General features: G+C 38.4%; 1 protein-coding gene across 1 annotated transcript in view; it reads right to left on the bottom strand.

Annotated features, from left to right (window-relative positions):
* Positions 1–8,053: 8,053 nt before the first annotated feature.
* LOC143988156 (putative cation-transporting ATPase 13A4) overlaps positions 8,054–17,657 on the bottom strand; it is a 160,862-nt gene continuing 151,258 nt past the window's right edge. Inside the window, exons 29-31 of the mRNA XM_077487485.1 lie at positions 16,907–16,995; positions 15,237–15,317; positions 8,054–8,488 (exon numbers count right to left, since the gene is read on the bottom strand). Coding sequence (XP_077343611.1) covers positions 8,234–8,488; positions 15,237–15,317; positions 16,907–16,995 — 425 coding nt within the window. The 3' untranslated portion in view covers positions 8,054–8,233. The remainder of the gene's footprint in view (positions 8,489–15,236; positions 15,318–16,906; positions 16,996–17,657) is intronic.

Here is a 17,657-nt window from a genome sequence, read left to right as displayed (position 1 = left end):
ATTCCTTAAAATTTTGTACCTGGGGGGTGTCTATAGTATGCCTGTGAAGGGGTGCATGTTTCCCGTGCTTAGAACTGTCCCTGCACAAAGTGTCAGTTCTGCAGGAAAAAAAGTCCTTTAAAATCACTCGCGGCTATAATGAATTGTCGGCTCCCATAATACAGAGAACACTAATTGAAAGTCATTGATAAAAAGAAAAAAAAAAAGCGTGGGGTTCCCCTGAATTCCATTACCAGGCCCTTCAGGTCTGGTATGGATATTAAGGGGAACCCCTAAAAATCCATACCAGACCCTTTATCCGAGCACGCAACCTGGCAGGCTGCAGGAAAAGAGGGGGGACGAGAGAGTACCCCCCTCCTGAACCGTACCAGGCCACATGCCCTCAACATTGGGAGTATGCTTTGGGGGTCTGTGACCCCTCAAAGCACCATGACCCCACAACCACCCTGGTCGGTGGTTGTGGGGGTCTGCGGGCGGGGGACTTATCAGAATCTGGAAGCCCCCTTTAACAAGGGGACCCCCAGATCCTGGCCCCCACTGTTACAAAAGTACCCCAACCATCTCACAAAGAAAGTGTAAAAAATAGTTAAATAAGACAAACACACTTTTGAAAAATTCTTTTATTAAAAATAAAAAAAATATTCCAGCAACGGATGATCACCCCGCCCCCCCCCCCCCCCGGGTCCAGCGATGGCTGATCTGATCCAGCGACGGGTGATTTCTCAGTCCAGCACAGCGAATCCATCCATCCATCTTCTGTCTCCACTGAGGAGACACTTTGGGACTACATTACATGACAGTATAGTGCTGTATATCTCTTCTTTGTTGACCCATCTGTGTGCACAGTCTCGGCTGTAAAGTGTGGGAAGAGGGTGTACCCCTTTACAGAGGATAGACAGTTCCTTGTTCTGACAGAGACCCATCAAACTGGAACTGAGGAGAAATCTCCAAGATGAGGGCCAACAATAGGAAGTATGAAAATAGAGATGCTAGACTAACATAGGAGGAATAATAGCATTAGGGATTTGCTTCGACTCGAACATTGTCTGTTCGGCCGTTGGCCGAATTTAGAACATTATGGGCCGTTCGTGCCAAATTCATGTGGCACGTCATGGCCTATAATTCACTGCGACATCGCAGCGTATTGCTGACTGATGATTTCCCACTATGGCCTGCATGCTTTGGCCAATCACAGAGCAGAAAAAACAGAGAGCCATAATAGGCCAAAGCCAGGGGGTTTAGTACACCCTCCACACTATATAAGGCCGCCTGCATGGTGTCCTTGTGTAGTGTGTTGCGGCGGTGGTTAAAGACAGAGAGAGAGACAGTGTCATTTAATTTGAGTTAGATAGAGCAGGCAGGTGAGTCAGTTAGGGAGCTGCAGTATTTTGATTTAGTGTCCTTTGCACAGTGTGTGCCTAAAGCTTGCCTTAATACAATTGCTGGTGTTCTCATACACATGCAGGCAGGGAGCTGCAGTATTTTGTTCCTAGAATAATATATGAAGTCCTATAATAATATAGGAGTTACTGAGTCCTAGAATAATATAGGAGTTACTGAGTCCTAGAATAATATACAAACTAGTCCAAGAATGATATACGAGTTACTGAGTCCTAGAATAATATACAAGTTACTGAGTCCTAGAATAATATACGAAGTCCAAGAATAATATAGGAGTTATTGAGTCCTATAATAATATATGAAGTCCTAAAATAATATAGGAGTTACTGAGTCCTAGAATAATATACAAAGTCCTAGAATAATATACGAAGTCCTAGAATAATATACTGGAGTCCTGCCTGCCTTTTTCCTGCTCTGTTATTGGATCAGATATTGCACTATTCCATGAACCCAGCCTGCCTTTTACCTGGACTGTCACAGTACCACGCTATCTGTCTGCTAAACCGCAAGTATCTAGTTTGCTTTGCTCAGCTCACATCTGCCGTTTAGATATCCTACATTCTATTTGATACATAGAATCTGGACCACTGTTCAAAAAGATACTCAGTATGAGAGTTATACACAATATATTCCCATATGGAATAATTCACAACTGCCTGTGTGGCAAAACTTAAAAGTTTTGATTTGTGAAAAAAAGGAAGGTATTCAGTTTCTTAGTCAACTTTATGATAATGATGTTTTTTTTTGTTTTCCCTCGTCTGTTGTAGGGTGGGGCTATGTGATGGAAATGTTGTAAGTGTTCTTTTTTTTATTTTCTTGTTGTAAAATGTGAAAAAAATAAATAAAATATTAGTTGATTGAAAAAAAAAATGGCATGGGCCCCCTCCCCAAAATCCATAACAGACCCTTAGCCATGCATGCAGTCCGGCAGGTTAGGAAAGAGGGGAATGAATGAGGACCCCCCCCCTGAACTATACCAAGCCACATGCCCTCAACGTGGGGGGTGGGTGCTTTGGGGTGGGGGGCACACCAAAGCACCTCCCCCCATGTGTGAATGAGTATCGGGTACATAGTACCCCTAACCATTCAACAAAAAGTTAAAAAAGTAATAAAAAGACAGAGACAGTTTATGCACCGGTCCGTGACATCAGAAGGAGGGCAATGCCTCTTACCTATATAAGAACTGTCAAATGGAGTAGGTAGATGGCCTCCGTGATGGTGAGAGGGTCTTTTTTTGTGTGTGTGGTGGACGGCTTGATTCATGATGGATTTATATTGAGGGAGAAAGTTATTTTTATTAAAGGATTTGTTAAAAACTGATTTACCCAATACTCATTCACATGTGGGGTGGGGGTGGGATCTGGGGGCCACCCTTGTTAAAGGGGCTTCCAGATTCCAATAAGACCCCTGCCCACAGACCCCCACAATCACCAGCTGTGGTTGTGAGGATGAAGCCCTTGTCTTCATAAACATGGGGGCAAGGTGCTTTGGGGTGGGGGGTGAGCCCCCCTGCCTCAAAGCACCCACCCCCCATGTTAAAGGCATGTGGCCTGGTATAGTTCAGGAAGGTGGGGGCACTCATTTGCCTCCCCCCCTTTCCCAACCTGCTGGGCTGAATACCCAGATAAGGATCTGGTATAGATTTTGTGGGGTCAATTTTTAAAAAAAATGTTGGTTTGGGGTTCCCCTTACAATATATACCAGGCCTGAAGCCATTGTTTTAAACATTTTTCTTTCGCCAGGCAATGACGACATTCTTTTCTTTACATTCATCTGTCAGTGGGGAAGCCAGCTGACAGATGATGAGTCATGGTTGTTAAGGACATGGATGACCAGTTTTCCTGCCCGCTGCTTCACAACCAGCTATTCTTAACACAGAATTTGAATCGTTTGAACGTTTTTTGACTGACCCAAATTCTATTCATTCTGAAAAATTGGAATTCGTTAGAAAATTATTAAACTAAACAAATGAACTAAATTCATATTTCATTCTGAGATTCGGATACATCTGAATCTCCGAATAACCCAAAATATGTCTGAATTAGTATTTGGACCGAAACGAATTTCACATGTCTACCTATAATGTTTGTAATGTTAGTTTCTATTTGTTGCCTTTTGTGAATGCAGCATTTCCTATCTATTTCCTAAGAGAAAATATCCAAAGATGCAAAGAACTTTCAACCAACAGAGTATTGCTTTTGTAAATTTATTTTTTCTGTTCTTTTTTCAAATTTCAATAACCTTGCAACAAAAAATTATATCTGAAAAATACTCACCATGCCTCTTATCAAATTCCTTGGGGTGTTTATTTTCCAAAAAGGGGTTGTTTGGGGGGATTTGTGTTATCCTGATATTTCAGGGTCTCCAAAACTGTGATAGGTAGTGAGGAAGTGAAATGAGCAATTTACGACCCTTTGAAAGCCTAAAGACGGTGATTGCTTTTCGGGGGATCCTGTACGTGGCTAGGCTCCCAAAAAGTCTCACACATGTGGTATCCGCATACTCAGTAGAAGCAGCAGAATGTATTTTGAGGTGTAATTCCACATATACCCATGACATATGTGAGCAATATACTATTTAAATGACAACTTTGTGTAAAAAGAAAAAAATGATTCTTTGTAATTTTTCAGACATTTGTGGCGAAAAAAAAAATTCCATGGCTCAACATGCCTCTCGGCAAATAGCTTTGGGTGTCTACTTTCAAAAAAGGGGTCATTTGAGGGGAGGGTGGAGTTGTGCTATCTTGGCACTTCAGGGCCTTCGAAAATGTGATAGGTAGCGAGGAAGTAAAATTGGCAATTTACGCCCTTTGAAATCCTGGTTGTGATTGGTTTTGAGCACTTGTACATGGCTAGGCTCCAAAAAAGTCTCACAAATGTGGTATCCCTCGTACCAAGCAACAGAATGTATTTTGGTGAGTAATTCCACATATACCCCTGGCATGTGTGAACAATATATCATTTAAGTGAAAACTTTGTATAAAAAAAATATATATATGGGCTCAAAATGCCTCTGAGCAAATGCCTTGGGGTGTCTACTTTCCAAAAAAGGATCATTTTAGTGGGAGGGGGGGAATATGTACTGCCCTGGCATTTTAGCACCTCAAGAAATGTGATAAATAAAAAAGCAGCATAAATCCCAGTATGTATACACCATAGTTTGTAGACGCTATAACGTTTGTGCAAACCAATCAATATACGTTTGTTTTTTCCGTTTATATCGCAAAAAAAAATCCAAGTGGTGATCAAATAACACCAAAACAAAGCTATATTTTTGGGAAATAAGGACATACATTTTGTTTGGGTACAGCGTTGCATGACTGCGCAATTACCAGTTAAAGTAACATAGTGCCAAATAGCAAAACACGCTCTGGTCATGAAAGAGGTAAAACCTTCCAGAGGTCAAGTGGTTAAAAAGAACTGGGATTCCTAGTGACATTGGTGGTTCTTAGGGATGCTGCAGGTGCTAGAACCTGTGACTTCCTTAGTAAGCAGTGACAGCGGGAAGCTGTCATATATAGAAATGGTAGAAATACTGCTTATATATATTATTTTTGTCTGAACAGCCAGTTCAGGCAAAACCTAAGTTCAGGATGAACCATCAGCTCAACCCTACTCTGAGCAAATAAGTTAGTACCCTTCCCTAAGGACTAACTTAGGGACCTGACTTACCAGGTCAAGTCATCTTGACCTGATAATTGTATTAAGTTTCTCTAGTCTCTTTTGTACCTGGTTTTCAGTCAGTCACAGAAGCACCTTTGGCGAAACATCACTAATATTACTGTTAAGATTATCAAACCTTTTTTTTCTGTAGACAGTGATGACAAAAAAAATATTTAATGTATCTGCCTTTTCCCGGTCATTTGTGACCAACCCACCCTGTTCATTCTTTTTGGGGTCCATCTGTTCTTTATTTACCTTTTTACAATTAATACTGTACAGGGATGGGTCCTGGAAGGCAGGTACGTTTCCCTGTTACTTGGGTTGTGATTCCTTTAGGTGGGAAAGAACCTCCAACTCAGATGACATGGACTGTGATCCAGAGGGGTTGACCCACATGCCAGGGAGGCCTTAAAAGGAAGAGGAAACAGCTAGCAGGTAGTCTGGTTTACAGCTTTGATGAAGTGTGAACTCTCTGGAGACAGAGACATGGTTTGGCTGAGCTTCTGCAGCCTTTGCAGTACCTCCCAAGCAGATGGAAGCTCTAAACTATAGTGTGGGACTGGTACTGATTGTCTTGATTATACCAGGATTATTGACTGATTCCTTTATTTCTGCTGAAGAAAGCCTTTTTTGTTTGTCTGTTTTCAGAGCCCAATAAAGACTGTTTTACAAGTGGCTAGCTAGTAATATTGGGCTCTCCATTTTACTATATGTTTGAAAAAAAAATAGAGTTTTGTTTTACTTGTTGTAGCAATGTGTTTCTTTTATATTTTAGCCTCCCTGATTGCTCCCTTGCATTTCTTGTTGCTTTCCTTGAAAATCTGCAGTGCCAAAGGTATCCATTCTACTTCTAAAGACCTGTTTTTATTCTGCTTGCTACCCAATAGAATATAACTAATGCACTAGTTGAATTCATCTTTAAAAACACTCCCTCTTGCCCTGTGTGCTTTTTGTTGCAAATATTTGGTCCCATTGACTGTTGTAAAGTAACAATCACAGTTAATTAAATTTCTCTTTGTTGAAATATAGAGTTCTTACCTTACCAACATACTTCTCTCTATGGTAACTATAGTAAAGGTAATTTTACTATGGCCACTATTACCAAAGTTGTCTTTAGCATGCACATTTGTAATAAACTCTGTTTGAAATTGGTAGATTCAAAAGAACATGTTTCCATGCTGGGGCTTCCACCACCTATTCCATGAAATTGACCTACAATACATTAACCCCTTGCCGACTAGCTCCTGTACATATACGTCGGCCATTTGAAGATGGATATCTCGGTAATGGCAGCAGCTGCTGCCACAACCGAAGCATCCATCTCTTCAGGAGCCGGTCTTGTTTGCGATAATGGTGGTCTCTGCAGCAGATTTGCTGCGAGATCACCATTATCGCCGACGGGAGAGGTTTTTATTGCATTTTAATCCAAATATGAGATCTGAGGACTTTTTGACCCCAGATCTCATATTTAAGAGGACCTGTCATGTTTTTTTTCTATTACACAGGATGTTTACATTCCTTGAAAATAGGAATAAAAATTACTATTTTTTTTTTAAACTTTTAAAAGATAAATAAAATCAAATAAAATAAATAAGATTTATTTTTTTAAAATCCCGTCCCGACGGGCTCATGTGCAGAAGCGAACGCATATGTGAGTAGCGCCCGCATATGAAAACGGTGGTCAAACCACACATGTGAGGTGTCACCACAATTGTTAGAGCGAGAGCAATAATTCTAGCCCTAGACCTCCTCTGTAACTCAAAACATGCAACCTGTAGAATTTTTTAAACGTCCCCTATGAAGATTTTTAAGTGTAAAAGTTTGCCGCCATTCCACGAGCAGACACAATTTTGAAGCATGACATGTTTGATATCAATTTACTTGGCGTAACATAAAATTTTCACATTATATAAAAAAATGGGCTAACTTTACTGTTGTCTTATTTTTTTATTTAAAAAAGTATTTTTTTCCAAAAAAAGTGCGATTGTAAGACCGCTATGCGCAAATACCATGTGAAAAAAAGTATTGCAATGACCGCAATTTTATTCTCTAGGGTGTTAGAAAAAAATATATAATGTTTGGGGGTTATAAGTAATTTTCTAGCAAAACAAAACTGTTTTAAACTTGTAAACACCAAAATCTCAAAACGAGGCTAGTCCTTAAGTGGTTAAAGAAATGGCAAGTCTTTGTAGACTATGCAGTTCTATATGCCCAATCAATATCAGAATAGTTAGAAGCACCGATGATAATAACATCGCCCTGCTTTCCAGTCATTTAAGTCTGTGAAAGGAGCTGAGCCTCTTTTTTATCCTTTGAGTTAGGGGACCTAAAACACTCCCACAAGTAATTTTCTATTTGCTGTAGTCCTATGTAGTCCTATGTAGCTCCAGCCATAGTGACTCTGCACCATCACAATTCTCATTAGTGATATCATCTCTTAGCCCTTGTACACACAGTCAGACATTCCGACGGAAAATGTCCGATCGGACCGTGTTGTCGGATAATCCGACTGTGTGTGGGCTCCATCGGGCTGTTTCCATCGGAATACCCGACGGACAAAGTTTTAGAGCTGGGCTATAAAACTTTCCGACAACATGATCCGATCGGACTTTGTCCGATTGTGTGTAGAGAATTCCGATCGGACAAAGTGCCACGCATGCTCAGATAAAATTCCTAGACCAAAGCTATTGGCTACTAGCCTAAATGTAGTCCCGTCATAACGGAATAACGTCATCACGTTCAGAACGATCAGATTTTCCGACAACTTTGTCCGTATGCAACACCGGTCTCAGACAAAATCCGTCCAGCCAGGTTTCCGATATTCCCACAAAGTCAAAGTACTCCTTGAGTAACAGAAAATTACGAATAACAGTAATGACCAGGAGTTTCCCAATCTTTTTTAGGATTTTAACAATGCCCCTGCACCTATGTCATCATACTTGATACAGAAAATACATTATTTTTCAGGAAACCTTACTTTATTTGTCATGATTAAACATGGAGATGGAATTGTTGTTTTAATTTTTTTTTTTTTCATTATTTCAAGATCACCTGTAAAAAAAAATACACTTTTATAAAAAATAATTGTGTTTTCTCTTAGTCCAAAGTGTACTGTATGTAAGAAAGAATAAAGTTTTTATTTATTATTATGTTTTTGTCTTGACCAGTGCTTACACTTCTAATTCTTCATCAATATTATAGTTTGCTTGTTTTTCTGTTGCTTCATCAAAGGCTGGGTTTTTATAAGCATGGCTTTGTACATCTGTTTGACATGCCTCTTGATCAGAGTAGATAGTTTCATTTATAGGGGGCCATTTTGGATCATTTTTTAGATACCTTTCTAGATTTCTGTACTGGCTTTTTGAGTGGTAGTTGAACCATGTCTTTAGTAACAACCAAAGCTTTCTGTTTTCGACAAATCCTTCCTGAAACACAATAGATAGTATAGTTAAACATAGGATTTGGTAAATAAAGTTGACAAGCCATTTAAACATTACAATTTCATGTCATTACAAACATTTAGTACTGAGGTCTAAGGTTAGTAGATCCGAGGTTTTGAATATTTCATAGGGAGGAGAAAAGGACAGTAAACATGTTTAAATGAAAATTATTTTGTACATAGGCTGCAGTTAAGAATCTGAGCTTTGAAAAAAAGTGTAAGCCCTTGTACATACAGTCGGACATTCCGACGGAAAATGTCAGGTCGGACGTGTTGTTAGATAATCTGACCGTGTGTGGGCTCCATCGGACTGTTTCCGTCGGAATATCCGACCGACAAAGTTTTAGAGCTGGATATAAAATTTTCCGACAACATGATCCGATCGGACTTTGTCCGATCGTTTGTAGAGAATTCCGATTGGACAAAGTGCCACGCATGCTTAGATCAAATTCCTAGACCAAAGCTATTGGCTACTAGCCTGAACGTAGTCCCGTTGTAACTAAATAACGTCATCACGTTCCGAATGATCAGATTTTCCTACAACTTTGTCTGACCGTGTGTATGCAACACTAGTTTCAGACAAAATCCATCGGACAAAGGAAAAGTAAATGGCTTAGGGGTGTTATAATAGTATGACTGAAAGTGTGCACCCTCATCCCAATAAGTTGAATAAAGAAAAGGTGTTGATATTTTGGGTCTCCTGTCAGAAATGTCAACAAAGAATTGTGAGCGCGGGGACTATTACGGGGCACATAATACATTTTTTGCACATAGAGTAGTATCAAAACACTAGTTTACATTAAAAACAGTTTATTCAAAAAATTATATACAAACATAAAAATATAAATCACAGTTGGTAGAGACGGATGAGGTAATTATTCGACTAGTTTCGCTTTACAGCTTCATCAGGATATTACCTAAGTCTGAAAATACATTAGTTTAGTATAACAGGATATTGAACATTAGTCATTACAATATAGGACTATAGGACAAAAAATTAAAATGATTATAGTCCTATATTGTAATGACTAATGTTCAATATCCTGTTATACTAAACTAATGTATTTTCAGACTTAGGTAATATCCTGATGAAGCTGTAAAGCGAAACTAGTTGAATAATTACCTCATCCGTCTCTACCAACTGTGATTTATATTTTTATGTTTGTATATAATTTTTTGAATAAACTGTTTTTAATGAAAACTAGTGTTTTGATACTACTCTATGTGCAAAAAATGTATTATGTGCCCCGTAATAGTCCCCACGCTCACAATTCTTTGTTGACATTTCTGACAGGAGACCCGAAATATCAACACCTTTTCTTTATTCAAAATCCATCGGACAAAATCCGACGGATTTTGTTGTCGGAATGTCCAACCGTGTGTACAAGGGCTAACAGTTCTTTTGAGGTTTATGATAATGAGAGAGAATAATTAATTATTACTTTTTTGATAACAGAATTATGGTGGCCATACAGTACATTGTCTGTTTAGTGTTCATTGATATCCAAATAGATCCGTATCTCGTCTAACATCTGTATCCCTCTCTTATCCACATAAAAAAACTATTAAATCTTCCACCTTATACCCTGGCTTTCTGAAAACGTATCCACATTCTTTGCTGTTTCATTTTTATTCTTGTATCTAAATTTATCTATGCAAACAGCCTTATTTTTTATTCTAAATTTTCTGAAGTAATTGTTCCTCTGTATTAATATATTTCTTTGTTTACAAACACTACATAGCGATATTTTCATGATTTATCCTGCAGTGGCTTCTGTACAATGATAACATATATAGTCATTGGCATACTTAGTAAACACGAAGCCCCAGCAATCATTATTTGTAGGATAAAAGACCAATTAGAGCTGAAAGTTGTGAACTGATCATTTTAGGATTAAATAAACATGAAAAAATAAAAAAATGGAATTAAAATAGATGATCTTAATTAATCTTATGCCCTTGCTTCATTAACGGTCAGGGAAAATGCTCTGTTACATTGTTGGTCAATGTAAAGACCCCCCTCACATTGTTGGTCAATGTAAGTACCACCCTTACATTGTTGATTAGTGTAAATCTCCCAACCCCTTACTTTGGTGCTCAGCAGAAATGCCCTGTTATATTTGGTTTAAAGTAGAACTATGGGAAAAACTTTTTTTGTGTTTCATTGAGGAGACTTACCATCACTTCCTGTCCACAACCAAATCAGGAAGTGAGAGGAAATCTCTGCAAATTAAGGAAATCCCTTGGGGACCCCCAAGTCACCAGAAATAGTGTCCCCATTAGAAGATTTCCCCTCTATTACTTTTCAGGGGACAACCCAAAATGTTGGATTTTCTGTTACTTTCACTTTCAATGATAATAGTTAAAACGACAAATAGATATAGTGTATAGACAGCAATTTTGCCTTTAGTTATACTTTAGGTGTAAATACAATAGCATGCAGACGGTGACTATGATGCCATTGCCAGCTGTACACTACAACTATGTCAGCACCTTCAACTAAACCCACAGTCTGGAGGCTAGCCAGGATACTTTTTTCTTTTAACTTACACCCCCAGCCTATAATGAGCCTTGTGACCTAAAAGGCACCAGCATATGCAATATATCTGACCTCTGGTCAGATACCATTTTTTTTAGTTGATGTCTACCTGTAACAGGTGAAATGGATACAGAAAGTGAGGATCCCCCCCCCAAAAAAAAAATAAAGCAGTATATTTTTCTTTCTTCAGAACAATGGCTTAATTCTGCTGTCTTTGTGAAAAGCAGTTATCAGGGCAGTAAGTGAGAAAGTCCCAAAGTGAAATAGAGTCAGTAGCAAAAAAACCTAACAAATGTTCCAAACCACTATATTTAAAAAAATATATAACCTGTAAGAAAAATTGGATCAGAATCTTCTGACCCAGTTTAACATTTGCTTCTTGATTCTGCTATTTCATAATTTCATGAAATAAATTCTACACAGTGACCCAAACTGGTATTTTAAATTCCATGCTCAGTTTGTAGCTTATATGAATGTGCACTATTAACTAACACAACTACTATTTAAATGCTAATTATATATTATTGTAGAATATCAAAGAATTCTAAGGAGATAAATAATATGAACAAAAAAAATAATTCCCTATGCTTATAAAAATAAATACATATGATTATAAAAATGTTTTTGGACATAGAACAGGGGACACTGTTTGCACCCCCTAAACAAATCTTCAGTTCTTTGTCTTTTACAACCCCTGGCAACACACCTTGGAACATGTTCATTCAATTGTTTAATTGTGTAGAAAGAAAACTAATCATAGACATGCCTCAACATTATTTTCATTTAACATTCCAACCTTCTGGCTTTAAGGACCAGAAGGATTTATCCCCTTAATGACCAGGCCATTTTTTGCGATACAGCACTGCGTCATTTTAACTGACAATTGCGCGGTTGTGCCATATTGTACCCAAACAATATCAATACCCCCCCCCACAAATAGAGTTTTTTTTAATGGTATTTGATCACCTCTGCATTTATTTATTTTTTGCGCTATAAACTAAAAAAGACCAACAATTTTGAATAAAAAACAATTTTTTTTACTTTCTGCTATAATACATATCCAAAAAAATGTATTCTTCCATTTAGGCCAATATGCATTGTTCTACATATTTTTGGTAAACAAAATCGCAATAAGCATATATTGATTGGTTTGCGCAAAAGTTAAATGGTCTACAAAATAGGGGATAGATTTATGGACTTTTTATTTAACTTTATGTTTTTACTGGTAAGGGCGGCAATCTGCAATTTTTAGCAGGACTGCGACATTGTGCCAGAGAAATCTAACCCTAATGCCCCGTACACACGAGAGGGATTAAGTCTGACAGACCTCCAAAGGAGTTCCGCCGGAGTTCCGACGGAGTTCTGGCGGACTTTTCGACCGAACGGACTTGACCACACACCATCACACCAAACTCCGACGGAGTTGAACGTGATGACGTACGACTGGATTCGACGTAGGAAGTTCCTAGACAGTAGCCAATAGCTGCCCTAGCGTCGGTTTTAGTCCGTCGGAGTAGCACACACACGAGCGGATTTTTCAAAGGGGACCGGGTCCGGCGGAGTTCCGTCGGGAAAATTTAAAGCATGCTTCATTTCTAAAGTCCGTCAGACTTTAGCTTCGCTAAAGTCCGTTGCAGCCCACACACGATCGGATAGTCCGCCGGACTCAGTCCGTCGGAGTTTGGATGTCGAAAAGTCCGCTCGTGTGTACGGGGCATAAGTGACACTTTTTGGGGACCAGGGACATTATTACAGTGGTCAATGCAAAAAAAAAAAAAAATGCTAAATGTAAAAAAAATGCACTGATCAATGTATAAATGACACTGGCAGGGAAGATCAAGGGGGTTAAATGTATTCCCTGGGTGTGTTCTAAGTGTGTGGGGGATGGGCTCACTGGGACAACATAGAGATCTCTGTTCCTGATCACTAGGAATAGCAGGTCTCCACGTTGTCCCCGTCAGAACAGGGACCCGCCTTGTTTACATGTGGAGCGATCTCGGGTGGCCGGCAGACATAGAGATCGTCAGACCCACGTGTGCCCACAGTATCTATTGCATGAAACGACATACAGGTACATTGTTTTGTGCAATAGCACCAACCTGCCACAGTATATATACTGTGGCTGGTTGGCAGGTGGTTAAGAAACACTTATAAAAATAAAAAAGAAAGAAAGAAAGAAAGCTGTAATCAATTGCAACTGCTTTTTGCAGATCAAGCAGAAGGAAAAATTTGGAATCACTCAATTCTGATGAAAATATTATGGAATCATGAAAAAACACTGTATACCACTAGTACTTTGTTTCACCACCTCTGGCTTTTATAACACCTTGAATTCTCTGACACATGGATTTACCAAATCGACAAACAGTATTGTTCATCAATCTGACTGCAACTTTCTCTTATTGTAGATTCCAGATCAGCATTGCAGGTTAGAGCCTTGTCATGGACCATTTTCTTTAATTTCCACCATAGATTTTCAACTGTATTGAGGTCCAGACTATTTGCAGGTATTTGCATGCTATTGACATTATATGTCTTTCTTGAAGAAAAGTTTTCACGGCTTTTGCCTTATGGCAAGATGCATTATCATCCTGAAAAATGATGCCATGCTCACCAAACATCCTTTCAACTGATGGAATAATAAAAGTGTCCAAAATCTCAATATAAACTTGAGCATTCATTGATTTATTGACTGTCATTTCCCCCGTACCTCTACTTGACATGCAACCCCATATCTTCAATGATTGTGGAAATTTGCATGTTTTCTTCAATCATCTTCATACATTTCATTGGAACGGCACCAAAAAAAAATTAAAGAATTACCACCCTGCCTAATGCAGATTGGTGATTCATCACTGAATATCACTTTTATTCAGTCATCCACAGTCCACGATTGCTTTCTTTAGCCCACTGTAACCTTTTTTTTTTATGTTTAGGTGTTAATGGTAGTTTTTTTCAGCTTTCCTGTATGTAAATCCCATTTCCTTTAGTCAATGTCTTGCAGTTCGGTCACGGACAATGGCTCCAGTTTCTGACCATTTGTTACTCATTTGTTTTGTTGTGCATTTTCTGTTTTTAAGTTTTCTATCTTGACGCTTTGATGTCTTCCTTGGTCTACCAGTACCCTTCCCTTTGTACTTGGTCCAGATTTTAGACACAGCTGGCTGGAAACAACCAACATCTTTTGCAACATTCTGTGATAATTTACCTTCCTGAAGAAGTTTTATAATCCTTTCCTTTGTTTCAACTGACATAGTTACATAGTTAGTCAGGCTGAATAAAGACACCAGTCCATCTAGTTCAACCTGAGTGAGTTTCTACAATTGTCCCTATCCCTGTACAATGTACACTCACATCGGTCCCTACCCTCAAGGAGGGTACCGACAATCCAAGGTCCCTATTCATATACTAGGGCCAATTTTGGACAGAAGCCAATTAACCTACCTGCATGTCTTCGGAATGTGGGAGGAACTGTAATACCCAGAGGAAAACCACGCAGGCACAGTGAGGATATGAAAACTCCAGGCAGGTAGTGTTGTGATTGGGATACGAACCAGCAAACCTTTTTACTGCTAAGTGAGAGTGCTACCCACTACACCACTGTGCCACCCAACATCTTTTATGTTTTATAGATTCAGGTCAATGAGGTTGGTGCAACAGCTCACCAAGGTGTGCAAGCACTCTTTTTTAACTACAGATGTAATCCGATGCAGATGTTTGTTTTAGAAGTGCAAAGTACATGGTGATTCCATAATATTTTTTTCAGAATTGAGTGATTCGATATTTTTTCTACTGCTTGATCTGCAATAACAGTTGCAATTGACTACAGTTTTCTCTTTCTTTTTTCTTTTTTTAAGTGTTTCTTAAAGCCAGAAGCTAAAAGTGTTAAATGAAAACAGTTTTGAGTCATGTCTGATTCGTTTTTTTTTCTACACAATTAAACAATTGAATGAGCATTTTCCAAAAGCTTATATCAAATGGGTGGATCATGTTCTAGGGTCAAAAATAAAAATGCACATATTGGGGTTTGTGGCGTAAACAATTATAACGTCAGTACTTGCACAAATTAGACTGTTTCTAACGTTGTCCTTTAATATAAACGAATGAGACCAAACAGAAAATTTATGCCATCTTTTATATCTATTTGAAAACATCAATAAAACCTGCTGTGGAACATAATTTCAAGAAACATTACCTCAGCTAGGTATGAAATGACAAAAAGCACGGCCACCATAATAACAGTGTTCCACCTCCAGTAATATGGTGTACAGACAAGCTGTGAAGAAATAGAGCAATAATAAAGAGAAGCATTACTAAAATTACTAAGCGTTAATGCCAAGCTAGACAAATGACATGCAAAGTCCAGGAACCTGTAGCACAGATTTCAGTTTATTTTATTCATTCTTATAAAAATTATGGTTTCTACAAAAGGAACATTATTTTTACACAGGAGTGCAGTGCATTTATATAAGTGTATTCAGTTGTATGTTCCCTTGCATTCCACTTTGTATGTGCTCAATTCATTTGACACAACATTAGAAAGGGAAAGATGTACTGTATGATCACGCAAAGTTCAATTATGGAACAATTGTTGGTGCCAGGTGTGGTAGTGGCAGCATTTTAAAAGCTACTGATCTTTAGGGATCTGTATGGGCTAAATTTTACAGAGAATAAGGAAAAAAAAATCCACCAAGCTAGATTTCTGGGTATACAAGCACATTGTTAATGAATCAGGACAGGGGAAGATGTGTTTAAGCTAAAAAGAAGGTTAAGTATATGTATTGTATGAAATATGCACAATATGTTTTATATGGGACAAGATTACTTTTTACATGAAGCAGTTTTTGTAGTAGAAAATCTCAACATGTTTTTCCTATGCTGTGATGAAAATTACTTTTTGTAATTGGAGATCCATCAACAAATACTTAATCCTGTCACATAAGTGGGTGCTTTACATAAAGCTTATTTTATGAGATATACTTTAATATTTAAAAAAAAAATCTTTGTATAGAAAGATCTTTTAAAAAATATCACATACTTTGCATTGAGCATTGCACTCCCTATTTCTACATATAGGTTTCCCCCATTTTCTATTCTATACTGGAAGCAGCATTCCCTACAACATACAGTTTAAATTCAAAAGTCTTGAAAAGATTGAGATCATTCAGAATGTATTTTTAATTATTTCGTGATTAGAGATTTACACTGAGATACACTGTATTTTTTGGAGTTCGACTGGTGTGATCTTTCTACCACAGTTTGTAGCTCAGTGCCCACCTACTAAGGTTTCTTACTCTTTCTCCTACAAAATAGATGCTCCCTCCAGAATTGCATACAGAAAGGGTGGACAAAACTGGGAAGTCAAATACAGAAGTCTTGCCAGTTCCTGCGAGTCACAAAGAAATTTTAGTAAGATGTATTCTCCAATATCTACATCACTTGAATATTGGATTAGAATTAGCTGACCGACAGTTCACCCAAAAAGTTATGGGTGGGATTGATCCTCTGGATTTGTGTCTTATCCTGGGCACTCCAAAAGTGAAAATCGCTTGTCGAAATACCTAATTCTTTATCATATATCTCAGAGTGTTGCTCCTCCTTATGCATAAGAGGATTATCACTCGTATTACTATGACTTGTATAACGTATCATAATGCAAACTCCAACAGGTGAGAGTGACCTCCTTGGGATATTTTCAGCGGGCTGGCAAACATTTAAAATTCAGCTACAGGGGTCTGGCAATTCAAGTGGCCCAGGTATATAAAAAACTAAAAAGTGGGCTCAAATAAATCTCATTATGTCCCTATCATTTGACCTCAGATGTTTTTTGTGGTGTGATGTTGTCCATTTGTGTGCCAGACTTACCTCCATAATACGGTACACTGATTCAATATTAGCAAAGTAGACAAAGAAATATGCTACCAGTTGTGCAGTAAGTAAAATAGTAAAGATATCTGCAATAAAAATAAACAGCAAAACTGATTTATTATCATTAATAATAGTTAAAGCAGTACAAAAAATACTGTGAAAAAAAAACTGAAATCAGAACTACATTCCCAATTCTATTTAAAATATAATTATGGTCATCATCATCATCATGGAAATAACTTGTTTTGTCTATCTCTTTCTATATTTTTGTTCTGTTTCAGATGAAACCCCTATTTTTCATCTGTCAAAAAAAACAGATCAAACAAAAAACATATGTAAACTGACAAATGGTCAGTTTTTCATCCATTTTTGCATTGGTTGTTAGGTGCAACCAGTCACTGTGTGTGTGTGTGGAAGGGGGGGGGGGGGGTTGGGGTGGAGAAAAGCAGGACAGGAGAAGAGTACTATACACAGTGGGGGGGAGGGGGGGGGCAGGCTGTACAGACAGGCTTGCTCACTACTTGCTGGTGCTGACTGTCGTTGTCAGCTTTTTAATGTCATTTCCGGCTTTTTTTCTTTATATTCTGGAGCTGTAATTTGTGTGTGTGTGTGTGTGTGGGGGGGGGGGGGGGGAGGGCATGTCAGCTTTTAAATGTAATTGTCAGCTCTTTTCTTCCTTTATAGCACAGAGAAGGAGCTGTCAATCAGGCCCACCACTAAATTAAACAACGGGGCATGGTCTCTGGGT

The sequence above is a fragment of the Lithobates pipiens genome, unplaced genomic scaffold (assembly GCF_037356315.1).
Source record: "Lithobates pipiens isolate NorthernLeopardFrog02 unplaced genomic scaffold, aLitPip1_a1.2 Scaffold_18, whole genome shotgun sequence".
NCBI lineage: Eukaryota > Metazoa > Chordata > Amphibia > Anura > Ranidae > Lithobates > Lithobates pipiens.
The sequence above is the reverse complement of the archived record's forward strand: the minus strand, read 5'-3'. Positions and strand labels throughout refer to the sequence as shown.